Genomic DNA, 27,503 nt, shown 5'->3' on the forward strand with positions numbered 1-27,503 from the left:
ATTGAGTTTCAAGTCATTCTTCTGAATTCCCTGTTCGCTGAATTAGACTTTTTGGGAATTACAAGTTCTTTCTCTAGAAAGACAATGGTCCTGACCATCAGCAAAGACAGTTCCATCAGCAAAGATACTTCTCTCCTTCTCCCATAAAGTGCTTTTTCTTTTACACAGGGAAACTGCTCAACAGAAATAGGAAATTCAAAGCAGTCTTCTTAGAAGTGCTATATTTTAAACAGTATAGTGCTTGAGATGGACAGGAACGTTTCCTCTTGAGTATTTTTGAAAAAGGATGGGAAGATTCAGTCTCAGAAAAATTATACCCACTTTAACAAGAGTTCTTAGCACCTGAAAGAAAAAGGGTGCAGGCTTTCATAAACATTTATTAGGATCAGATGGAATAGGTCTGAACTTTTAACACTCTTCTCATACTACCATGACGTCACACCCTTACCTGAGATATGATGCTTCTGTAGAAAAGTCCTGCCCAGACTTTAAAAACCTGTCAGCTGGTGGAAGCAACTGGACTGTCTATAAACCTTAGGGTAATAAGATGACCTGGCATGAATACAAATATATATAATTCACTCAAGGGATTACACTTCTGACATCATAAACTACAAGAACATTGCCTGAATGCTTTATGAACAGCAGCAGAGCCTCAAGAGCAAAATCAACATTGCTCTCTGAAGTCATTCAGTATTTTATATAGAATACACTGTGAACTCTTCAACATTTGAAGTTCAAAAACTTTTAAAAACACAATGAATAATTCAATTTTTCTCTCAAGTGACCTCAGTGAAATGATGCTGGGGGCTGGATTCAATGTTTGTAAGTGAACTGAAACTGGAGCAGCGGCTGGTAGTGCTACAGCCTACAAGGTGTGGGAGCTCTTTTGGAACTTTTAAGGGGCTCCTCCTCGTTCTCTGGTGTGTGGGCTTGATCTATACTCTGCTTTTTATATCAATACAACTGTACAATTATATCAGTTAGGGGATGATCATTCTCATGTAGTCAAACAAATTTTGATAAGGGTGCAATTATATTTGTATAAATACGTGTGTTGATTCAGCCTTCTTTTAAAAATATCTTGGCTCTAACTTCATCAGTACTTTAAATCTGTAGGTACAATAAAAGCATTTTTCTGACTTTAACAGCACTATTGCTGACAGTCAGGACACTTTGTACAGATGTTCACAAGCTTTTCAGCCATGTGGACAGCACATTGAGTGCTTCTGTAATGGAGCCATGTTTTTCTCCACCTGGTAATATCATTTTCGAATAGTACACAAGCTAACACAGTGAAGTGAGTGCATTTTTTTCTGTGTTACTACTATGTTTTAGAATCTGTTTTTATTTAAATAAAAGTGACTCAATCTGCTTTTCTTCCAAAAATGAACTAATCATTTACAGCAATTCTTCACTTAATTCTGAAATGCATTACGATTTTAGCAATTGATTTTATTTATGAATCACAATATTTAATGCCAATATCAGTTTTCTCTGACAAGTCTTCCCTACATTGGAGTATTATAGCCAATGTGTTTCAGTCAGCATTTGTGCATCATTACTATCAGCAGGTGTAAAAATGGAGTTTAATTGCAGAGAAAGGACCACATTCACCAAGTCCTGCCTTGTGCAACTCTGTAAAACACAACAGTTACAGCTAGGGTTAATTCAGCCCGCTGTGTCTTCTGTAATTTCCTTTAATAGTGTTGTGAAATTATAGCCATTAGAACAAGCTAGGGCATTGCTATGGTCATGCCCCTGCTGTATTCCTGTCAATCTCCCAATTTCAGTTACTTTTACACAGTCTTGTGGACCACTTTGATTAAAACCTCAATAAAAGGTATTCAACCGTTTACATTTTATTGACATGTTTGACAGAGAGGTCTCTCCTGGGCTGAAGAGGAGCACACAGATATCAGAGAATATGCATCATTACTGCACACCAAGCACGTTCCTTGGTGCCAGGGAGAGATATAAGCTTGTACACTGTCCCCTCTGAGCATCAAAACAAACTACCTCATTGCAGCAGAGACAACAACATGCACAGGGGTGCAGGATTTACTCTATTGCCCATGATACAAAAGGAGAGCAAAGCAATTGTACTAATGCTAAAATATTCAACCATGGCTAACGTTTGTAATTCTTATAGAATACGCTTAACATTGTACAGCTTGCAAAATAAAACCAGCCAGTAAAAGACATGGTCAGTGCCTTAAGTTTTTACAGCACAGAAGTGTCAGAGAAAACAAAGCACAAAAGACACAAGTATAGTAGACGAAGTTATCATAAATTAAGTTGGCAGATTTTTAATTCTACATGAAAGAACTGGAGTTCAATGTGTACCGAGAGGCTGGTCAGTCTAAAGATACTGGGCAGGAGACTTGAAATCAGCAAATGACAAAGGCAGAAAGAAATAGGATAAGTTTACATTATCACTGTATGGTGTACAGAAAGAAGGTGGCAGGCAGTGAGACAGGGAAATTAAAGATATTTCATAATATCCCAATGTCTTTATTGATATATTGGGATATTCCCAAATATATCAATAAATATCCCAGAATACTAACACACAGACATAAGAACAGAAAAAGATAATCTTTTTTGCAGCTATAGTTTTAAATGATTGACAGGGGATAAGTTCAAAACAAAGCAACCTAAGAGAAAAAAGCTAATTTCTGAGGTAACGGAATATGACAGCATCATTCAATAGCTAGATTTCAGATCTTTTAATATAAAACTCACATTACAGCCAACTTCTCAGTACTCTCCTTATTACCCCTACTTGTCAAATAACTGGGATTTGGTAATACTCGTTAGCAATTTAGTTTTTCATTATAGCAATACGAGGCTCCATTCCATTGAGTACCAAACACATTAGACTGGCATGCAGCTCTCACCGTACCAGACCTTCAGCTCCCAAATCTCTCTGCCTTTCCAAAGGTGAAAGAAGATGTACAGCTGACCTGACGAGAAGCCAGAGGTATGCCTTAAAGGGAGAGTAATCACCCAGTGTTGGCATCTGTTCTGAAGGAATTCCCAAATTGGAATGGCTTGGAGCATCATGTGGCCAATTTCATGCTACCTCAACTCATCTAATAGCCCTTAGTCTATTAAATAGCATAAGATAACCTTGGAAATCATTTATATCAATATAAATAGTAGGTTAGCAAAGTAAGAATAAACATTGTCTATGGTATAGGCCCAGTCTGGCTTTGGTCATGCCAATAAGACAATGCCTGGAAATCATCGCAGGAGATTCTGAAGAAATCAACGACCTAAGGCTTTCTGCAGTCACAGGCCAGCTTAGTAATAAATAAGATGTATATGATTGCCTCATATATATTAGGACACTTTAGTATTAATAATATCTAATTGCCTCATAAAGATTACGGGTGTTTTGTATTAGTAATGAAAGAATACAGAAAGGTTGCCTTTCGGGCACAGTACTGAATCTCTGCGCATGCACACACACACACACACACAGGTTTTTATCTATAAATGTCCAGAGCTTTTCTTTGAAATTAATCTTGAAATTGAGATAACTTAAATAACATTTCTTCTTAATAGTCTTACTAACTTCAAGGTAAAATCTGAAGTTCTGGAAGCTATACAATCATGCTTGTTCTCATTAGTGCCCATACAATCCATGACCTCACACTGCTGTTGTGTGTGAATTCCTTATGTTTTATTTGTGTTATGGTTTAATTTATTCACTGCCGCATGAGCTTCAAACTTCATGTGACGTTCTTTTAATATTTGCCACCTGGAAGAATCCCTTCACCAACATACAGGTGAGGAGAAACCTTATAATATGCTTTAATGACGAGTTAGAATAAAAACCCAGAGCAGCTCCTTGCTTTTATGTATCCCCAGTGCACTTACACGCCATTTCAATTTTCCATAAAAGAAATTATTCAGTATCTTTTGAGAGACAGATCCTGTTTAGATACATTGGAATGCTGCCATCAATGGAGATAGAGAAAACAATTTCACTTAAAGATTTGAGGAAAACAGTCAGGGGACAAATACAAAGCTGAAAGCAGGTTCTTGTCTGAGCTCCATCACCAATTCCCTGCATGACCCAGACAAGCACCAAAGCATTTTCAGCTGCAAGATATAAGGACTGAGAATCTGCAGCCCAAAATAAATCTTTTTGTCATCATTTAAACTAATATAAAGGTCAGTGTAACATTATTGGAAGCTGTGGGTAACGCCTGATTAATTTGGCCGCAAAAAGCTTAATCTCTTCCCTTTTCCTTTGCTTCAGTTCTCTATTGTAAAACTGGGGGATATTAGCATACCTATCTCCACGAGTTGCTATAAAGATCAATCCCTAATGCCTGCAGAATGCAAAACCTTTTTTATTACTGCCAGTGTAGGAGGCAGTGATTTCTTTTGTGATTTGGAGAAGCGTAGTACTGGAAGAAATTACAAAAATAGCTTTTTAATGGAGGTTTTAAAGGTACTTACAAAAGTTTAAGTGAAACTCAACAATCTTTCTATCCATTTAAAAAAAGTACTTGAAGTTCCCATTTCAGGTAATGTAAAATAACAATAAAAAGAGACCAAGACAAGATTAGACTCATCTTACCGAGTGTCTTCTTTTAAATGAAATTTTATAATGAATTTTAATTCAAATCCATTGCAACTTTCTATTTTAATAACTCAGTTTTTAAGAAGCAGTTGTGTATTTTGGTTTTTAAGAATCTTATGATGCCAATACCAGTAATAGATGCCTAGAAATTGGAGAAGGGTTGCAGGTCAACAGGAGAGCACCTGAAGTGCAGCACAAGGGAATACTAGCCACTTCAGCCTTACTTGCTAACTTACTGTTATTTTAACTTACTGTTAGCTTCATCAGGGGCCCAAATCAAAAGCCTCTACGCAAACTCATGTAGCATGGGCAATAAAGAAGAGGAGTAAGAGATGTGCACATGCCTGCAGGGCTCTGATCTTATTGGCATCATGGAATCGTGGTGGCATTTCTCCTATGAATGGAAAAAGGGGGGAGATACAGGAAGGATGGGGAAAGACACAATCAGGGAGTGCAGTGATAGGATGAGGGGTAACGGTTTTAAACTGCAAGATGGGAGATTTAGATTGGATATTAGGAATAAATTTTTCTCTCTGAGGGTAGCAAGACACTGGCACAGGTTGCCCAGGGAAGCTGTGGATGCCCCATCCCTGGAAGTGTTCAAGGCCTGGTCTCATGGAAGGTGTTGCTGCCCATGTTGGAACTAAATGCTTTTTAAGGTCCATTACAACTCTAACCATTCTATGATTTTATGATTCTACTTAAATCTCCTGCAGTCAGCAGAATTGCACTAAAGCTAGAGCTGGGTTTTGGCAACAAAGGGCTTTGGGAAGCTGACCTATCTGATTATTTATTTTTCTATAGAAACTGTGCTTGAATATGTTGAATTTTCAGTGTTTCTTGAGCACAATCAGAAGTATGGATATCGAAAATATGACCTTCTGGTTAGCATATCAAAAGTCTGACAATTCCTAAGATTTCACCATTTCATGCTCAGCATTAATGTCATCTTCTAACATGGAGTTAGTGATTTCACTTACAAGTCAGGAATTCTCACTCAATTTGATGAAGGGTTCTACTATTTCTTAGCAGGGTGGATTAAGAGAAGAATTCTCACACCATATTACAACAAATTCATACATTATGCAGTATCACACAGGAAAATTAATTCTGTGCTGTATTTACACAAGCACTCGCTTAATTGTTCTTCTGATGTATTGATCTTTGGAATGTGTGGGTTGAGTTGACCTGTGGCAACACAGGATACCGTTTTAAAGGTACTGTAGCTGTTCTGAGAATAACCTCATTTTATTTTTAGGCATAATTCAACAAAAAATGAATGGTATTCTGGTAACCTGGGCATTTAAACCATTATATTTTTTTGGCTATAAATATATTTTCTCTACAAAATGGCATCAGAGATTAAATCCAGACAATAGAAATTTATCATTGATTTCAGTTATGATGATCACACTCTAGGGAATGTGAAACCAAAAGCATAAAAAGAGCATACATAAGTCTATACAGAAGGAAAACAGACACCAAATGCATCTGCAGCTTCTTCCAACCTTGTAATAAAGTTTCTCAGTTGAACACCCATCCCTCACAATAATGCAGTTTAAGATTAGCAATAGTTTCTTCTTTCTTAGTTTGACCGTTTCAACCATACTCTCCCTTGTAGAGAAGTATGGATTTTATACAACATTTTGTTATGCAAGAGTGCTGTGTTATGCTTTTTCATGATAAAACATCCTTCTTTCCTCTTTTCCCTTTACAGAGTTCATCCTGCAGACCCTGAAGGAATTCATAATTAAAGAAATGCTTTGCTGTGTACCACTGCCATCTGCTGCTAATCTCTCCCTATGGAAATAGAAGGTCTTATTTCACCATATATTTAATCCACTAAAGATCTTCAGCTGAATTTGCATGGTCAGCTCAATATTTCTTTTATAAAATTTATCAAACAACCTCTTCCCATTTTGTTATAGAGATTGTCATTGCACATCTTGGCAGATTTATTGAGATAATGGCTTCAGCTTCAGTCACAGCAAGAAAATGATTTTCTTCTGCTAGTCAGTGAAAAAGGTGTGTACTTGCAGTTTCATACAGAACCAGACTGCTCCAGAGAGGAAGTGTCCATCTTTGAGACTCCAACAGTTTACACTTTTGCCATCTGTACTCAAAGATCTTCAGTAAGAACATGTTATTTCTTGAGTCCCACTTCTGCAGCAGTTCTAACACCCACTCATTCACACCATTTCTAGGTGTACATCTAGGGAGTACATCATGTCAGAATGCAGAATTGTTGCATAGTTACTTTAATTTATATGGTACTCTGACTTGAGTTTCTAAATACATGTAACCAGGATATATCAAGATCTGAAGCAAACCAAGAAGCAAATACAATTCTGCATGAAAAAGAGCAAAGGAGAGTATGATAAAGAGGAAAAGAAAATACAGGACCCCAAGTCTCACTGATTTATAACTGTATGGCTAATTGAAGCTGCAAAACAAATCAATCAGAGAAGATTTAAGTTGCAGGAAAATGTATCTTCTCCCTTACACCTTGTCTTTTGGAAAAGATGGAGCCATCTCATTCACGTACAACATGTGGAGAACAGAATAGCTCCCATTAATATTTGACTTTCATGCATTTTTAAAGCAACTCAGAACACCGGAGATTTCAGAACAGATATCACCACTGTTCTGGAATTAAAAGAAACTTTATTGTCAGAATAAAATGCAGCGATAAGTTTTAGATAAAAAGGAAGAAAGTATTGGGCCTCAGTTTCAAGTTAGAATTGTCTAGGTTGGAAGGGACATTTAAGATCAAGTCCAACCATAACATTGAGTCCAATATTCACCACAATCTGAAGACAGTCACCTTAACTTCTAAGCACACCAATATACCATCGTCTAGGTGGATAGTTCTTGGCTTGCTAGCTTGCAGTCAACATCTGTCTGGAATGGTCCAGTTACTCATGCCCTACACACAGGCATATGTGTAACATTGAAAAGGCAATCACTGAACCATCTCTGGCTAGTGAAATCATTGAGGCATACTGTGCCCACACAGGCTCCCTGGGCAAGATGCCACAGAGTTTTTGACTACTTTTGCAGAATTCTCATCTGCTAATGAATCTTGTAGTAGTTTTTAAGGGGTTTTGGAGGGTGTAAGGGCGCTCAACAATTAATTAATAGGCTTTCTGCGAATACATGAGTGAAATAACTTCAATGCATTAACAAACACACAATCTTATCATGCACTAAGAGTTATCTCAAAAGTCCTCACAAGAAATAGCACTGGTTTCCATTTTATAATTTGAGATAATCACACAATAATGTCATCAAAAAAGAAAAGAGATTTCACTTCACTTTTCTAGTCAGAGTGAGTTCCAAATTCTCAGGAGGAATGCAGTGCGTCAGGGCATTCAATACCAAACCTTTAGCATCCAAACAGTAAACATCTGTTTCATTGTCCTGCATCTCCTGAGCCTCCTCCATTCTGCCTGCGCTCCACTTCACACCAGTAAAGAACAGATACACCTTGTTCCTACCGATTTACTTCTTGCCTTTGTCCCTTCCCAGGAGGAAACTGTTTCCCTGCTTTGGTAATGAAAATCTCAGCTAGGCAGCTGGAGCAAACAAGCTCTCCAGTGGCCCCCATTGATGGTAGCTGGGGGCCTAATTATAGAAGGCATCATGGAAAACGTTACTCTCCACCCTCTTTTACTTCCTGCCTGCTTTGCCCTCCTGGAGACTCTATGAGGGCTCTTCATTAACTTTCACTGTGAACATGTCACACTGACCAGTGCAGGATACAGGACAATAGACAAGTTGGATGAGTGGTATTGTCCAATACTGAATTCTTGAATTCATTTGAAGAGTGTATTTAATTGGATTTTTCCCGTGATCCTACAGCCAGAATTATGGAAGAACAGTGTGCATACAGATAACAAGTATATGCTGTCTTTAACTTAGGCTAATTAGAAAACTAATGCTAAAAATGCATCTCATCCTCTTTTCCAGCCACTAGGAAACTAATGGAAAATTATTTCAGTTTCTGGAGGATAACTACAATCCTCTCTACTTACTATCAGTTCTGGCCTTCTATTTAGTCCTTCCTAGAACAAGTAAATCTTGTTAGACTAGATGTTGTTCTTATATAAACAACTGCAGCTTCCAAAGGGTAAAAACAGGTTAATAACCAGTCACATGACTATCCAAAACATTCATTTCATAGGTGAACTTATACTATTGCTACATGAGCATGGCAGCGTAAAAGAGCAGAAAGTTCTAAGGGGGCACACAGCTGTTCATTACAGTTCCACTTTCTCTCTCTTTGCCTGTAGGACACCACAAATAGGTATTGTTTAAATAACATCTACATCATCTGCAAACACTAGACAACAAAGTCCTAGCAGAGGTAAGAATAAGTGTGGAAAATGAATAAACACAAGGCCCTTGCATCTTAAAGATTTCCATCTACCAGAAAAAATATTTTTACTCTCAGTTGTTTGTTTACTTGGACCGTGGTTGCAGTTGGGCAGTAAAGCAGCACATACAGAAACAGTGAGACTACCCAATTACCTACCAGATCAATTACGGCACCTCTATACAGCATATAGCTTTATGAAATAACGAGAGCTCTCCATGATCATTTGGGCAATGCCAGGAGCAGAGATAACTTCCAGCTGGAATGTAGCTTGAGCTATAATTGATGTGTGCTCCAGTGATGGAAAGAAGCCCCACAGCAATCTTGTGAGAGGCAGCTTGCTGTCACCATGGTCAGTCTCAGCAAGCAGGATCTAACTTTTTGGATTTGTCAACTCTTCAAAAACATTGTGGGAACTTGGGGCATTGTCAACTTAAAAAAGAGACATCTATCTTGATAACTCAGTCCAAAACATATGTGACGAAGGTGGGAAAAACAAGTATGTTAATTTCTTTGACTGTGGTAGAAGTTGGAAGCTAAAAGTGCAAAGAATTTAAGATTTTTTTTTTAGAGGTACCATATCCAGGAAGAATACCTTTATTGGAGAGGAGAAACGTCTGGTATTGTGTATACTTTGCTAAAGAAGTATCCAAGAAAGATTCTTCCATCACAAGTTGCGGCAGTGAACAAGTCACAAGGCTGAAACACTGGGCCCACAGGAGACCAGCACCCAGGTCAAGTCACCCTGAGAACTAGATCTTTCTAATGGGGAGCATTTTAACTATTTCTACCAGAACGCTAAGTACAGTAAGGTAGCAGAAACTGATTGCTCACCCATTAGAGATTATTGGGTTGAGATTGTTACCAGGTGAACCTTGACTGATCATCTGCAGAATTTTGGCTCCAGCAGCTAACTGCACATCACCAGGACTGAGATCTGAAAATAGGGTGAAGAACCTGACTGAGGACAGAGCTGAGAACCTGGACTGATAATGAACAGAATCTCTCCAGATTGTTTCAGAGCATGAAATAGCTTTGTTCTTGCGGTAAGACCATTCAACATCGACTGCACTGTCTGGTCCAGAAGCAGATCTGACATTACTTTTTGAGACAGGAATCCAGATTGTACAAAAATGTGCATAAAAGGCCACAAAAATGTGTGTATGAGTTCACATTCCTTGTAAAAAAGAAAAGTGGGGGAAATTTCCCACATATTTGAAAGAACTCCTACAACTATTTTTGCTATTCATAGAAAGCTGTCAGTGACTGCTTTGGAGAAACTCTAGGATAAATTTTGGGGCATAACTTTGGGGCTTTCAATTCCTGATGTTGAGTTGTGAGGTAAGTTCAGAAGAAGATTCTGTGGCTTTTACTACTAGATATAGGAAGCACATGTTTTAAAGCCCAGAAAATCATTATCAACAAAGATACCTGTTGTGACTATGAGCTGTAGGAACTAACTGTCTGGGAAACAGTCAGGGATGAAGTAACACCTCTGGCAATGCCTGGTCAGAATTCAAATGACAAGGTAACAGGGGAATACAAAAAAAGATCAAGCTTGAAAAGGCAAATAATTATAATCTAGAGCATATGAACAGATGGCTACCCCATCAATCAATGAACAAATAATAGTGCAATCTGACTTGATGGGATGACTGGATGAACTCAGATGACACCAGGCATGCTCCACCTTATATAACCAAGTAGCAGCCACGAAGAAAAGCAGAATATGAGCATATTTGTGCCTTACAAAACTGAAAATATAAAATTAGCAGGTCTTGAATGACTGGGTATATGAACAGCCATTGTGCCAACAAACGTACATGTGGGTTATCACTTTGAGATAGAACAACTAGCTACAAAATGGCTCTGCAACTGGACTGGCCCTTAAGATGAGGAAAGAAAAACAAAACCAGAAACACAGAAGAGCGAAAAGGGCAATTGGAATTGTGCCTGCTTCTCTGCCTGGAAAGAAACATGTTGTCACCAATGATGTTATTAGTCACATTGCTGTGCAGTCCTGGCAAGTGAGTTTAGTAAAATGTGTCATCTGCTTTGCTCCTTCCACTTTATGCTTCATAGTTTAATTTCATTTCCGCTACAGAAGTATGGTGGAGTTGTTAGCTATACAGTATTTCAGATGCCACTGCAATTCAATTACAGTTTCATTTTGTCATCTGATGTGTCAGTGGAATAGAAACAATCAAGAAGATTGACACTGATCATAATCTGAATTGTCATGCCCAATCCTTGACAGAGACATGAGTTAGAAAAGGTGTCAGTCATTCAAGACTTCTGACTCTTCAAAATACCTTGGAATCAAAGGTATCAAAGTGTATCAAAATGGTGGATTCTTCACTGCTTGCAAATAAAACAATACACTATGCTTTGCTAAATGGAATTTCCTGGACAGAAGAATTATTTTTCAAGACTCATAAATTTAAGAGTGAATATTTGTGGCTACTGTTTTAGCTAAAAAGTTACATAAAAAATCCCAGAAAATTTGTTATTTTTGATGATGATGATGTTACATTTTCTTTCAGTGTATATTGGTGTCCTTCCCTATACGAAAGAAGATGTCAATTTTTAGTCACATTAGTATTTTATTTTCTATCTATCTACCTATCTCAAAAATTTATGTTGGATCTTCTGCTTCTGGACCAGGTAGTGCAATTGGCCCTCACCACAAGAAAGACATTGAGCATGTCCAAAGAAGGGCAGTGAAGCTGGTGCAGGCTCTAGAGCACAAGTTTTATGAGGAGCGGCTGAGGGAACTTCGGTTGTTCAGCCTGGAGAAAAGGAGGCTGAGGAGAGATGTTATTGCTCTCTACAATTACCTGAAAGGAGGTTGTAGTGAGGTGGGGGTTCGTATCTTCTCCCAAGTAACAAGGAACAGGACAAGATTGGAAAATAGGAAAAATTTCTTCACTGAGAGGGTTGTCAAGCATTGGAACAGGCTGCCCTGCGAAGTGGTTGAGTCACCATCCCTGGAGGTATTTAAAAGATGTGTAGACATGGTGCTGAGGAACATGGTTTAGTGGTGGATTTGGCTGTGTGTTAGGTTAATGGTGGGACTCAATGATCTTAAAGGTCTCTTCCATCCTAAATGATTCTATGATTCTGTTTGCACTGCATTAGTTTAGTGTGCCTGTTATTTTCAGGAACATGATAGTATTTGCAGCATCAGGGTTTCTCACTTTGTTTGAACATGCTCTAACAACACATACACATTATGAGATGAAATAAAAATAAAGAGGTAAGTCAACCTAGTTTCTTCACAGTGGCAAGGAGACCTTAATTCCTCTAAGATGTTGACACAGATAGTTATTTCTGAGAGCAAATGAGGAAAAGAATAATCTTCTCTCTTAATGGACACAAGGAGAACACTTCAAAATCATTCCACAGCTTGTTCTCTTCCACAAATAAATACTGTTTTTCAGGATCACAATGGCAACAGTCAAAAGTAAATATCTTGAAATGCTGTTAAAACTCTTGACAATAGCTTGCAAGCCATCAAAAATGCTTTAATGGCAATAAGTAAACATCTATTCTTATTACAAAAATGAATATAGAAGAAAGCTAACAGAGCATAATCTACAGGTACCCAGTATCTACCAGAAGACAACATCAAGTGATGGGTTTATTAAAGTGTAATGCACATCCTGCATTACTTCACCCTACACTATATTAGACATTACGCTTCAAATTTACAGAGAGAGACCATACCAGCATTTACAAGGTCAAAATGAAGAGCTAAGCAGGTATACATTTGGAGCAGTTGAACAGTTCTGTCCCAAACTACAGCAATTAGATTGTGTTCACTGCCTGTACAGCAGAGAAGGAAAAAAAAAAAAAAAGGTGTTTCTCAGCAAGAAGGTTAAGAGGGACCCACGTTCAAAGAATGACTTTAGCAGGCACAGGTTCCTGTGTCCAAAATTATGATTCAAAAATTCCACCTAACTATGAAAATAACAAAAACTTTTAAAGATCCTCCCTGTTCAGCCTAAGAGATCCATAGACTCTGTAAGTTTTCAGGAAAGAGAGGTTATATATTTATGGTTGATGGCCTCTGAAATGTGTAACCCATATACATATTCAAAATATAGGTCTTACCAAAAGAAGAGACATTTCTGTCTTCAGGATAGCATTAACAGCCGCATTCAGGATCTGTTGACCCTTCTGTTATGTGCAAGAACATACAAACCAAAATATTCCCATCTTAATTTTTGTTCGTCTGCAAAATGGTGAACAAAGGGGTGTTGAGGGAAAAGAATAGAGACAACTAATCAAAATGAGTTAAAATGAACATACAAAGTTTAACTTCTAGGAAATAATCTTATTGTCTTTCATTGATAAGCCACATGAAGACTGTTCCATACTGTTCCACACATTCATAGCTCCTGAGCTGGGACTTTTTGTCTTTCATGCAAACAATACTTTCAGGGCCACCCAGTGTTGTCTGAATACCTCCTTAATGGCAGAAGGAAACACTGAGGATGTGAAAAGAGTGCTAAGTGACTGGCTCTGTAAATAAAGGGAATTGGGATATTTCAGAACAGGCTTACTGAATGAGGTCAACCGAGCGCATGGGTAAAGAAGATGTGGTTGAAATAGCCTAACCTGAATTTTCTAAAAAGCTTTGAAAAATCCCTCATCAAAGGCTTCTATGGAAACCCAACAGTCAGAGCTTTAGGGAAGGTCTTTATGTTGATAAATAACTGGTTAAAAGGCAGGGAACAGAAGGTAAGTAGGTTAGCCAGACAGCTCTTGCAATGGAGGGAGGTCATTAGCGGAGTTCCACAGGGATTTGTGCAGAGGATGCAGTCATTCATCATATTCCTAAGCAACCTGGTAAAATGGGTGAGCAGTGAGGTGAGAAGGCTTTATAATGATATTAAGTTATGCACTGTAATAAGGGTGATGGCTTGCTGGCTGTGAAGAATTGAGAAAGGTCCTTACAGAAGTAAGTCCCTAGGCAATAAAAACACAGATGAAATTCTTTGTAGATGAATGCAAAATGATGCACAGGGGGCAAAAGAATTCTAGGATCATTTATGAAGCGATTGGCTCTCAGCTGACCATTAAGGCTCAGGCACAAGATGCTGAGGTTTTGATAATACAGTAGCATGAAAACATGCTCTTAGTGCCCCATATTGTCAACATCTTCCTGCAAAGAATGTTAGGAACTATTAGGAAAGGAACAGAAAATCAAGGAACATCATTATATCACTGTAAAACGCATAGGTCATTCACACCTTGAATAGCGTGGGCAGTTGTGATCTCCCTATGAAGAAAGACAGAGCAAAACTGGAGAAATTACAAAGAATGGCAATAAACATAATTAAATACATAGGACAGCTTGTGTATGAGGAACAACTTACTAGGCTAGAGATCACCAGCCTGAAGAAGGCATAAATTAGAGTAAATATGAAATATGTCTACAAAGTCATAAGCATTAGGGTGAAAGTGTCCAGGGATGAAGTGTTTTCTCTTCAGTAAAGAACTAAAGACATCAAATTAGCTTAGTAGGAAACAAATTAAAACAAACAAAAGGAGGTGATTCCTTATACAGTGATGTCTGGAACTTGTTGCCAAATAATTCTGTGGATGCTAAACAAATACTTGGGCTAAAGGTGAGATTGGACAAGAAGAGGGATGAGGCATCCATCAAGAGTTCTTACATACAAAAACTGCGTGTAGCTGGAAAGAGTATTAGAGGACACTACCATATATGATCACTTGTTCTTACTCTCCTGATGGGCTTCTGCTCATAGTCATAGTTGAGGCAGGATACTGGGTTGGATGTATTTTTGGTCTGACCAGGTCCAAGTGTTAATGCTTTTACAGATGTAGCCTGAGTTCTAACATGATGCACGTGACAGAAAGAAGTTCTGATTTAGGAATCTACAGATTAACTGTGTGCTTGCATGACAGTAATCATTCACTTAAACCTGTCAGCTATTGATTTTAATAGCATCAAGGACCATGTGGACTCCTTTCAGCCCTCTAGAGTGTTTTTATTGAACCAGTCACAAGACCTTTCTACTAGCTACACTGTGACCAGCCAGGTAAGATATGTTAGTCTCACAAAATAGGATAAATTACAGAAGACCTCTTCACCAGAGGATGAAGATAAAAAATGCCTAATAGAGAAATGTGAATGAAAGCTACAGAACAAAACCTATTTCTTTCACAACTAGCAAAGCCAGAACAGATAATGGTGTGAGATTTGTCCTCTGGAATTATAAGACTGGAAACCTGGTCCATTTGGCCAGAGAAGTACATTTCCCAGAGCTTTTTCAGCTAGCTGTGAAAATCTCAGACAACAGAAAATTCTTCTTGCAGAAGAACAGGTAAGCTTTATCAAGGGAAGGAGCATTCCATCACAAGTTACATGTCATGATATATAGGCAACATCACCTAATGATGTGACTCTTGTGCCTGAGAAATTTCACAGAACCCCAGACAACTTGTGCATATGAGGGTCATTAGCCAGTTCCACTAATGAGGAAAGATAGGTGTGGATTCATCACTCCGTAATAACCTTTTGAAATCCCAATACTATGTCCTGACAAAAAGTCTTAGGTAGAAAGTGTCTACTCCGTATTCATCCATCCAAGTGGATAGGATGTGTTTATGTCAGTCCTGCATAATGGGTCAGCAGAACAAGTGGTGACCTATCACCCTTCTATCCAGACTATGCTGGATGTACTACTTCCTAACTTCCCCTGCTAAAAAGATGAAAGGCAGAAATGGTCCTGGGAGTCTTCATGGTCCCAAGCAAGGGAAGAGTCAAACTGAAGTAGAGTGAAGTTGTCAGAGAGAACAGCCAGGAATGGTGACAACGATTCAGCCTACACTAAGACACTGTGCCAAGTACAATGCTAAAGCCCAGAGCTGAGAGAAGTCTTGGCTTCTCCTTGTTAAAAAGAATGTGTTGGTATAGTTTTGGTAAATACTATTTTGATGAATAGTAAACTAAACCATTCCTTGAGTTTATCATTGTTTCTGATTATGTGAGTCAACAGAATCTCTGCTGCTCAGTGACCTTTCAAACATTCTCAGTTCCCTCTAGCAATTAATGAGGGAAAGAAGAATCTCAAATTACGTTTCAGAAGGAAGGTAAATGGGAATAGGATCCCTTGTCAAGAGGATCAGGCCCCAACACATTCTCAGAAATTAGCATTAGCCTTTGGCTGAAGATGACTGCTTCAGCTTCTGATAATCCTAGCAAGCAATGTCTAAGGAAGATGTAAAAAACTTACTACTGGTTAGACTCTTTCACACGTATGTAGGGCTTGTAAGCAGGGAAATGTCTTTAATCTAAATGGCAATGGTAGTTGGTAAGTAAACCTCTCAATGTGGTGCGAGTATGTTTCGTACTGCAGAGTCAATATGTAATGTTTGGATAGCCCAAAGAGCCATCATCCAAAGTGGAGAATGACAGTATTGACAGTCTAAAAGCCAACAGTGCCTGGAAAGAAGGAGGAAAGCAGGCTGTTCACCTAACCAGGAGGCTGGAAAGAACAGAGGAGGCTCTGGTTGTACTCTGCCCTCTGTGTCATTGCTCAGTGCCATCCACTCCTGAACTTGCCCTGCCACACATACCCTTCACAAAAACAGCTGCAGCAGGTTCCTCATTTTTACAGAGAGTCAGGAGGCCACCTGACTAATCATCAGAGATTCTGCCCTGGAATCAGCTCCTTCCTCTGCTTGCTCACACTCTCCTAGAAGGCGGCCAAAATTGCTAGTTTATAGGCTTGTCTGGGTGGAATCCAACCTTTTTTTCAAAGCTATCCTACTGTGCCAAATCCTGTGGTGTCTGCCTCAAAACCACTCTCCATGAGAACAGAATGCACATTTTATGAGAGCGGGAGAGCATGTCCAAGCAGGTGCAGAATATACTTCCCTGGCTTCAAAGGGGATAAGTGCAGAGACACTGTTAGTGTATTGAACCCATTCCCCTCTTCACAGGCTTATTTAGAACATCTAACACTTACTACAGATTTCGGCAAAGATGATCATTAGTAGCAGAAGCTCCTGTACAGAGGTAGAAAGGAGAAGCTCCTGTGAACTCATAGCATGGCCCCAGTCTCATTACGCACAATGGAAAGAATATTTCTGATTTTATTAGGAACTGAGTCAGATACTGTCACTAGTCAGTGAGCTAGGAAATGCTGAGGGGGAAGGCTCACTTCAGCCTTTTAAATCCAAAACAAACAGCAATCCAAAACATATTTTCCTATTCCAATCACTTTCCTGATTGAATAAGCCTCTCCTTGCTGTACTAGGGCAATATTATTGTTTATTGATTACTCATTTTTAAAATGGAATTCCATCTGTTCTGCTTTATTGCTGCTTACTTCAAAAATTCCCAATTAAATGGGGAATAAATTCTTAATTCCGGTATGGTTCAAATACACTGAAGTGAAGACTACATCTGTTTTTTCATCTTCTCCTTTGTAGTCTAAGGATGGGTGGCTTCTTTACAGAAACTTCTTAAACATGAGAAAATATAAGCACTGATGTGAATAGGAAGATGTGCATAGGTTTCTTTAAAAGGTTTGTTTTTTCTTTCTTGCTCCCAAACAGGATTGGAGAACTTCGTGAAATATAATAACCCCAGAGAAGACTCGGGTCATTTTGATATCAGCTCCATGCTGGGCTTGACATGCAGAAAGTCAAGCAAATTCAAATATTATAAACAACATGACAATCTCTGTTCATACAGAATAAGATTGCTGAAGTTAGGCTGTGTGGGAGGTTTGCACCAACGTACATGCACATGCACCAATGTACATGTCCACTCTTCTCTGTTACCAATACCTCTCTACCTGACATCGTAGCTTTTTTTGATGTTCCTAGTCTTAGCTGCCCTTAAACGCTCTAATTTCCATTGACTGATTCATACACTTTGACTAGAGATTTGCATTACAGAAGCAATGTCACTATTCTCTTTTGCTCTGAAGATCTGAACAGCAATCACCATGCCTCTTAATTCTCCTCCTGCAATTAAAGCATGTCCTAAAATCATTGACCCTCCAATCCCATGCCCTTTGCTCTTCCTGAAAGCTAACAGAATCAGCCTAGTTCACAAACTGCCTCTGCAGCCTCTCCCAGTCTTCAGTGATAACCCCATCCTCCACTGGAATGTGCTGTGGCACAATCCAGTTGTGTCTCTGTTGCTGAAAAGATTCGAGAGGGCTTTCAGGACACAGAAAAGAATCAGGATTCTCATGCTTTTTGGGTCCAGCCATTTCCATGCTTTATCCAGTGCTGCATGTAACAGTTTTTTCCAAGGAAATCAGAAAATAGGGACTGAAAAGATGGAACATTACTTAACGCAGTGCAACTTGTAAGTAATCTATCACTGGAGCTCTAAGTCACACATGTATGACAAATATGACCCCTTTCAATTCAGCTGAGTTTATGCATCATTTTTCCTTCCATAGTGGAATAAAGCTGTGGAAGCCTATAAAAAAGGGGTCAAGTTAAAGGTATTCAGAAGTAGCCCTGAATTTTATTACTGATTCACAAGAAATCCACATTAATTGTCAACATCAGTCAATGCACCAATTCTGCAACGTCCTTACTGTAATGTATGTACAGATGATTCGCTCTGTACTTGCTGTTCATGGTCACCGTTTCACAGAGCATAATTTATTTTGGACAAACCACTGACACACGATGAACAATATGCTGAAAAAATCCTTGATGCTTTTTTTATTTCTGTCTGTGGTACAGTATGTTCCAAATATGTGGAGGATACAAGACAAATTGACAGAAACACAGGTGACCCTTCTAAGACTATTCCTACAGTTTTATAGACTATAGTCTTAGCATCTTACAGTCATTCCTGCCTGAAACTCTTCCTATAGAGTTTTCTCCTAACACATACCACAATCCCAAAATACATCCAACTTGCCTTTATTTTGCTTATACCAGAGACTATTGCAGTCACCAGATACATACAGGGCTGATACCTTTTACATCCATGTTTATGTGATATGTGATAAACATTCACCACAATCACATTCCCCATTTTAATGAATTTCTCTAAAATTATGCTGTTTATTTTGAATAAACAAATAGAAGTATCAGTGAATCATTAGAAAAAAAAATAATTTAAATTAATCAAAAACCTATTCTGCAAGCTTAAAAATCCCGGACTTCTTTTCCTAATTGAAATGAATGTCATTCTCACTTCAGTTAATAATGTCACAGTCATAACCATTAAAATTCGTATGTAGATTAATCATAAAAATCTAATCTCCCTTTAAAAAAAAAAAAATTAAAAAATGAGTTCACTTTTCATCACTTTGTATTTAAGAAATGCTTTACCTGAACAATAAAAACACACATGTACAGGCTTCATTTTTTTTCCCAGTTAGCTGTCATTTTCTGGTTCTCTTTCATTAAGCTGATCTTTGGGTTGCCCGTATTTCAGCAGAGAACCTTTGTAACGATTATAATCTCAGTGAAAAGCAGCCTCATTAACACATTTAATCTCTTGACAAACTTATTCTTCAAAATTCTAAATTAGAGACAAATTTAATCTGATGGTTTCATTTCAAACAGGATACCTTCAAATTCTGGGATGCAAGTGGCTTGCCTTCTTTCTTTCATCTCCATCATTTTTTATCACACCTTTCAGTTAATTTTTCTTCTTTTTTAAATCCTTTTCATTAGGCTTGTTTATCTCTAGTCATTAGTTGCTGTTTCACCAGATAGCAAGTCATGCTATTTCATAGCAAAGAAGGGCCATATACTCTGTCCTGTCCTCACAAAAGTCAATGGCAACATTCCCACTCAGTGCAGAAGAAATGAAATATTGCTGTGATACATTTTAACTGAAACTCTTCTGGAGCCCCAGCTAATTAAACACCCTGCCATTATGCTACTTTGCCTTTGACAGCTTTCTACTTGTTTGAGTTGAAATACTTGAATACTTCAAGAAATCGAGTTTTCCCCCTTCTCCTCTCCTCTTTCCCTTGAAACCAACAAACATATTAATTTTCTTTTCTTTTAAAATGTAATACTGTGTTTCTTACCATCCATGCTGTGACAAAATCTCCCATCCAAGTCCCAACTGCAGCTACCTTCATAAAATTTTCATTCCTGATGCCCATGAAGTCTGTTATAATGTATGCACTGTGGAAACAAGAACACAGACTGTAAACTATATACGTTTGGTTAATGCAGTTATAAAGAATTTTCTTCTGTGACAAAATTTATGATTAGCTGTGAAAGACTTCCCATTTCTTGCATAATCACTTTTTCTGCTAGATCTGAGTCTTGACATGGTACTGAACCAGGATAGGTCAATCCCAATTAGAAATGGTAATATGAATCTGATTTCAGCCCATGTCTCTTTTGAAGGTGCTAAAATAATGATAGGCAAAGGCTTTAGGATTATGTAAGGCTTCTGGAAATATTAACTATTTCACACTTTTTACCTCTTCTTTTGTACAAATGGAATTGCAGCATTCTCAGAATCGGTAACTTTGCAAAATCTTTATGAAGAAAAATGAACATCTTTAAATTCTCTTTAAAAAGACAATTGAGCCACTTGACTTTTCACTCTACCAGTTATACAACCATGTTTTCTTAACACAACAGTGTAAGCAAGCTTTGCAGAATTTCAGCAAGAAGTCACTGTTTCTTAATTATACAATGTATTTTCATAGATATATTTCACTTAAAACCAAAAGAAGCGTTTCCATTCTGCTTAAATAATGCAACAGATAGGATTTAAAACCTCACACAATAACTTGACCTCTACTTTCAAGTTCATCACTATACTATAAGGACAATTAAGAAGGTAAAGTTACTTGTGCTGTATCAAAACCTTTGTGAAAAAAATCATAGCTATTAATGTACTCTTATCCTTTGCTAAAAGACCGTTACAATGTTTAAGTAGAGATGATCCTCCTCAAGAGCTAGCACATTCAAATGACAGCAATTATATTTTAACTTCCCAAGTGATTTATATGTTTTCAAGATACCTGTAAGGAGTGTATACTCTCCTTATATAATGCTATACCTATTTAAGAATGTGCACAACTGACCCAGTTGCATGTAAAAACTTCCTTGAACATTGCATTATCCATTATACAAATCTTACCATTATTATATATCAAATGTTGTAATGTCTAGGACTGTACCCCTGCAACTGGATCAGTGCAAGCTGGTGCCACTTTTTGGGGGAGTCCTATTAAAATTTAAGTATTTGATGGGGATAGAAGATCTTGCTAGCACAAATGCATGCACAGCATTGTATAATTTCTTAGATATGTTCCTGAGTCAAAATAGTAATGTTGAATAGTTTAATGACACATGTAAAATGGCATACCCTAGTGGCTCTTTTCATTATATACATTTTGTGACCTTTCAGCTAATATGTCACTAACAAAATTATTTTTTTTAATCTGTTGAACAGCATATGAATGCTAGCTCAGATTTTCTACTGGAATTAAAAATAAACATTTTTTCCAAGCTATTTTAAACTACATTTCATGTAATGAATAAGATCATCAATATTCTAAATCTGTTGTGTTGTGAATAAGGGTATAAGAACATAAGACCAGCTACACTGGGTCACCCTAAAGCTTCCCTGTTCTTATGCCCTATCTCCAAGAGAGAGCAACACCACATACCTAGGGAAGACTGTGAGAACATGCAAGTACATTCCTCCTAGATATATTCTCCCAGCCTCTTTATAACTAGGAAACATTTGGAATTCCCTTTTTTCCTGCATCTTAGGTATGCCGTTCTTGTACCATCTATGAAGCCAAAAAATTATCATGTCTGCATTGCTTAAGAAGGTGTCTCATTAACAAAAAAGACACGCCTTGAATGTCAGTTATAACGACTGGCCCCAAAAGCAATCTGTATCTTTATCTTTTTCATCGGTTGGAAACACATACAAAACCCCACAGTTATCACCTTTTTTACTCCCATTTCTCATATACATTATACATTCTCATATGCATTATACATGATTACAGGTGTACAGAAACTGAATGAACACTTGCACAGCACTCCTGAAAAACAGACCAGTTAGGTAAATCCTATAGCCCCGTCACTGATCACTATATCTAGGCATTAACAAGTAGAAAAGACATCAAACCAGACATAAACTATTTTCTTAATTGAAATTGAAAGTCTCCATGTAGTTACAATAAGTTCAGATGACCTGCATACAATACTGAAACGTATAGAAAAACCTTGAATGCACCAAATCATCCTTACAGTCCTTTTTGTAATTTGAAACAGGAAAGTGTGCAAGAAGCTTAGCAGAAATTGTGCATCATAGTCTATAAACAATTAATGTCTAAATTTAATATGCAAATTGACAGACCTTCAGTTAGAGTTAAAATAGCATACTATAAAGAAACTCTTGAGAACATAATCTGTGCATATTTTAAGTGCATCTACTGATTAAAATAGTACTACAACTTTTCATGGAACCGGGAAAATATTTTTATCACTGTCATTATCTGATTAGAAATGGAATTAAATACACTGCTATTTTATTAACTATTTTATTAAGTATTAGCATTACTTCCTGTGCCTTTTATGCTCCCTGCAGTATTATTTTCATTTCAAAACACCAAGAGAAATTGCCTTTTTAAAAAAATGGATCTTTTTGCTGCTAAAAATGAAAAACCTCTCCATTTTTTATTTTCAGGTTTCAGTTTAAATATAAATGAGAGTAGCTGACATTTTCAAAAGAGCCATGCTTGCCTGATGATGTTACCAGGATATATATTTTAACAGTACCAAAAGTAAACTAATTCTATTGTGGAAAGATTCCCACTTTTTTCTAGCTTTAGCTAGTGATTAGAGCAGTTTTCATTAATTGGTTACTTTGCTTCCTGGCTAAGACCCATATTGGCACCTTATAGGAGGGCTAATATCTGTTGTGTTCCAGTTAACTGTCCTGGTCATAGCTTGTCAAAAAGCTTCTGTTTGCCATACTTGTATTCTGTAGCAAGGTACATTCATGTTGCACAAGTAGTACAATCTCAGAAAAAAACGAGTGGAAAAACACAGCAGTTAAAGCTCATAACAGAGTAAAAAGCTCTTCAGAAATGGACAGGATAAGTGTAAATAATTAAAGTCTGAGCAACCAATACTTGAGCATGTTATAGATAAAGGACAAGTTTGCAATTGGGATTTGGGACAAACCCACTATTAACCTTTGACAATAAAAGTGGAAGCTGCGAAGCCGGGGAAATTGCTCTTTGCAGGCCTGTGGAAGGTAGACTACAATTTTGACAGAATAGGACAAAACAGAGGAACCAAAAGACAAAAGAGACCAGAGACACATCGTTCTAAAACAGAATCCAAAAAACCCCATCATAAGGTGCTTCCTACACCCACGTTGTTGCAAAAGATAAGTTAATAACAGTGAATCAGTAAAAAGATACAAGTATTTGATCACTTTTCCGGAGTTAGGAGCAGAGAGTGCACAGAACAGAGAGCTGGAAACAACAGCCCTGGCCCAGAGAAACTGTCCAATAAAGGAAGATATCAGAGCATTTTTTCAAAGAAGGATTACACTTTAGCAGCTGCCAAAATGATGAGCAGTCTGAAAGCAAATGGAACGTTTTAAATTTTAACTTGAATAAAGATGTACAAGCCACTGCAGTGCTATCAACACTGTTCTAGGCACTGGAATAAAAGTCATGGCTAAAACTCAGTGGTGAGATGGTGTTTTCTTGACCATCATAGGAATCTAAAATTGGGATATAACTTGAATTTAGACACTTAAATTTAAGCATAAGCTAAGGATCCAGACTCTCAGTGGAGCCCTGGTCAGAATAGTCAATGCTGATTAGAGCATGATTCATCCTTACACTACTGTAGTTGTGCTGGGTGAAGGATTTGTTTGCCTTATGTTCTGCAGGGTGGCCAGCATGCCAAAATGGTATGTTCAAATACCACAAGGTATTGCTAAACCGATGTAACTAAATTATTCCAGGTGCTGTGACATATCCCGGTCTCCAGATGATAATCCAAAGAGATCTGGAACTCTTGTAAGGCCTGTGACACATCTGATAACCCAGAGGCATCTGAACTGAACCCTAGGTCTCCATGGACTGCAGTGAGAACATAGACACTTTTGGGAGGTTTCAGTTACCTTTTAACACCATTTTAGCAATTTTGGTGCATCTTAACTACTTTTCAGATCGCTTTTTATACACTAGAGTATCTAAAGGTCTGGGCTGGCACATGGCACCCAGGGCACGTTCTGTACAGAGTCTACAAGAACTGCACCCATAGAAAGCGGTAACTTAAGGCTCTTTGAAAAGGAGAGAGGCCTAGATGTCTTTTATGTTAAGTAATAAAAAGTCTGCATATGTTCTGCAGTCTGATACGTGCTTTTCTGAAGCAATTTAATTATCTGGCATTCCCCCTAAATAGCTTCTGATCTATAAAGAACTCATCTTCCTTGGTGCACCTGGCAAAGTGAAATGCCTTCGTAATGGCCAACCAGTGACAGCATAGGATTTCATGCAGGCTGCAAAGAAGTATGTGTTTAGATATGGCACCACAAGCTTCCATTACTCTTAATTTTGCAGAGGCAGAGAGTGTCAGAATAACTGAAAACATACATACAAGACTGCAGATACAGTTCCTGATCCATATTTGTCACTCTGAAATGACAGAATGGCAAATGAGACACTTGGTAGCACTTTGCTCAGCTGAAAAGCTATCCCTCTACTGCTAGAAACCGAAGTCAGAGCCACAGGGATTGGGAAGATGCACAGAGACAAGACCTGCGGTCCTCTGAGTTGGCACATCATAACGAGAATGGCATAATGCATAGCTACCTACAGACTGCACAGAGAGCACAACAGCTACTCATACAGTCCCTAACCACCCCCAGTGCACACTTTGGAGGTACAGATGAAACTTTTTCTATGACACCAGAACAGAGAGAATTAAGAGGCACTGAGCCAGGGATTTTGCTTGACAAGACGTCAAAGAGGTAACAGCCACAAGAGGCTCAGCAGGCTAATCTCCAAGACACAACAAAACTAGGACACAAAAATGGCTTTGCCATAGCGAGACAGATCCATGGCACAGTGCAGAACACCTGAGACTGGTAAATTGATGCTGTAACTGCGCATCGCTGGTTGGTAACTTATTTGTACACCTTTTTTTGAAATTGGGCAAAAGAACTGTGATTCTGGAAGCCTTTGCTCATCAATCTACAGGCCTGAGGGCTGCTGAACTTACTCTGGGGACTTGGCTTTTAAAGCTCCCAAGCCATTTAAAGTTCTGCTGCTAGGCATGTACAGGAGGCTCACTCTCCACAGGAATAAACTATTTGGCTTCTAGCTCACATCCTATATTGATTGATATCCATAAAGTGGTTATTCCTCCGCTTGGTTTGCCTGCGGAGCTCCATCTGTGAAGTGTTTTGTAAGCCTGCTTAGAAGACAAGGCCCATTGAAAAATGCAGCAATTGCATTACTGTCTGCTAATGAAGAGAAGGTGTATGCACATAACTTAAATGGTAGGGAACACATGAGATCCAATCTCTGTTTCAAGGGACACTGGCTCAAAGCCTCTCCAAGTCAGAGAAACGTGTCTCACTGCCACTTACAGTAAGAAAAGAAAAAGTGATATCGGAGTAGTAGTGTTGTTTTTTTTTATATGACACTCTTCAAGAGGATGAGAAATGCGTGTTTCAGCCTCCTTTAGGTAAGGAATAACTGACGCTGTATATTCCATGTCCTGTATAAACATCTTTTTCCACATGTAAGATAGACATTCACTTTCCTCTCCTTTTAGAGAAGGGAAATGGATGACACTGATCAAGATAGGAGTTTGGATTATGTCGCAAGTTAAGGTGCATCAAGCAAGTTGGGACAGGATTTAAAATATATTCCTGCCTTTAATATAGCTTTTTCATTGCAAATTGTAGGAGTTTCTTATTCCCTATGTGGATTTTTGTGGATCCTATGCCAAGAATCCTCAAGCACTTGACCAATAGAGCATTCTCTTTAGGAACCAGGTGGTATTCACACAAACTAACTTTTGCCTAATGATATTACTTTTCCTAGGTTGTCTCCCTAATCACTGGATTTGACAGCAATACAGAGCAAGAGGTTAGTTTAGATGACTTTCACATATGTCACTGCTAAGGGCCAACAGCTTACTTTGGAAAGTTTTGTAAAAGGCAACTCAGAATGGCAGGGATATTGCCAGGAGGTGTGAGTCTGCATCTCTGCTGGGAAAATCTTAGCGACCTGCAAATTCAAAAGTGTTGAGGACCTCTACTATGGAAGAAAGGCAGCCTCACAAGGCTAAAAGTAAACTTTGGTGAGTGCTGGCACTTACTCCCAGCGAGTTTAAATGGCAGGTTTTGCTGCACCTACATTTATTTTTTTATGTCAAACCTTAAATGAGATAAATAAAATCAGAGACAACAAGTGGCTGGGTTGGGAATTGAACCCAGATTTTTCCTCTCTTGGGTGAGCAAATTTCTCCATCATCATGTAAGTACTCTGATGAAAATGTTGTATAACCCCTACAGGCTCCACTACCTCTTAAGCACCTCTTACAGACAGAGCTGTTGGGAAAAAAACATTAAAGATGCCTGATGAGATATTTTTTCTGAATTTTCCAGGATTTTTGCTAATCTTGTGAAACACCTATTACCACACGTAATCAGACAAAAGAAAAACAAAGGCTGCAGAGTGCATTTAACATCTTTCTGCTGCATCTCCTGCAGCAAATAATGGTTAAGCTACTCAGCCAAGGACGGGCTGCCTGAAACACTTCTAATACTATTGTGCTAATACACAAATGCTGATCTGAATATCCATAGCACAGTCTTACCAGCCCCCACCACACACACACAGATACAACCACTGCAGCTGCTTCTATGTAGCTGTTTATGCTTCCAATTAAACTCTATAAGAACCACATAAGTTTATTTTACTGAAGTGGTGAAATAAAGGGTTGCCTCTTATATGCCTGTTTGAAACTGCAAGAGAGAATTAAGATATTTACTTACTGTTCAGTGAATTATTGAAAATTGTTTTAGTGGACCATCAAACAAGTTAAGAGAACTGTGTAACTTTTTAGCATCTCTTTTAATAGGCTAGTAATTCTGCAACTACTCCACAAGACCATAGTACAAGCTGGTACATTACATGCCTTATTTGATTCAATTCATTTGCCTATGTACTACAATATCAAAATAGTTCTACAGTAAAAAGTTCCAAAACGCTAGCACAGGTGCCCAAGGGCACAAATAGGGCAAAGAGTCTTGAGCAAACCCATTTTGAGGGTTTAAAGAGGAACTTGTCTCATCATACTGTAACACACTTTGCAGACATACAAGTTTTCAGTCTCAGCCCTTGCTGTATGCATCCTGAGAAGGATGACGAGTGCTGATTTTCAACAAGTTGCTTAAGAGCAAGCTAAATTATACACATGTACATTGAAGAGTTTCTACAATTAAGAAAAATGCTGTAAACGTCTTTGGTTGTATTTTGTGGGGGTTTTTTC

General features: G+C 38.2%; 1 protein-coding gene across 1 annotated transcript in view; it reads right to left on the reverse strand.

Annotated features, from left to right (window-relative positions):
- TMEM117 (transmembrane protein 117) overlaps positions 1-27,503 on the reverse strand; it is a 209,556-nt gene that overhangs the window by 100,480 nt on the left and 81,573 nt on the right. Inside the window, exon 3 of the mRNA XM_014963421.1 lies at positions 20,024-20,123. Within this exon, the coding sequence (XP_014818907.1) occupies positions 20,024-20,123 (100 nt within the window). The remainder of the gene's footprint in view (positions 1-20,023; positions 20,124-27,503) is intronic.

Source organism: Calidris pugnax, unplaced genomic scaffold (assembly GCF_001431845.1).
Source record: "Calidris pugnax isolate Ruff unplaced genomic scaffold, ASM143184v1 scaffold44, whole genome shotgun sequence".
In the NCBI taxonomy this organism is placed as follows: Eukaryota; Metazoa; Chordata; class Aves; order Charadriiformes; family Scolopacidae; genus Calidris; species Calidris pugnax.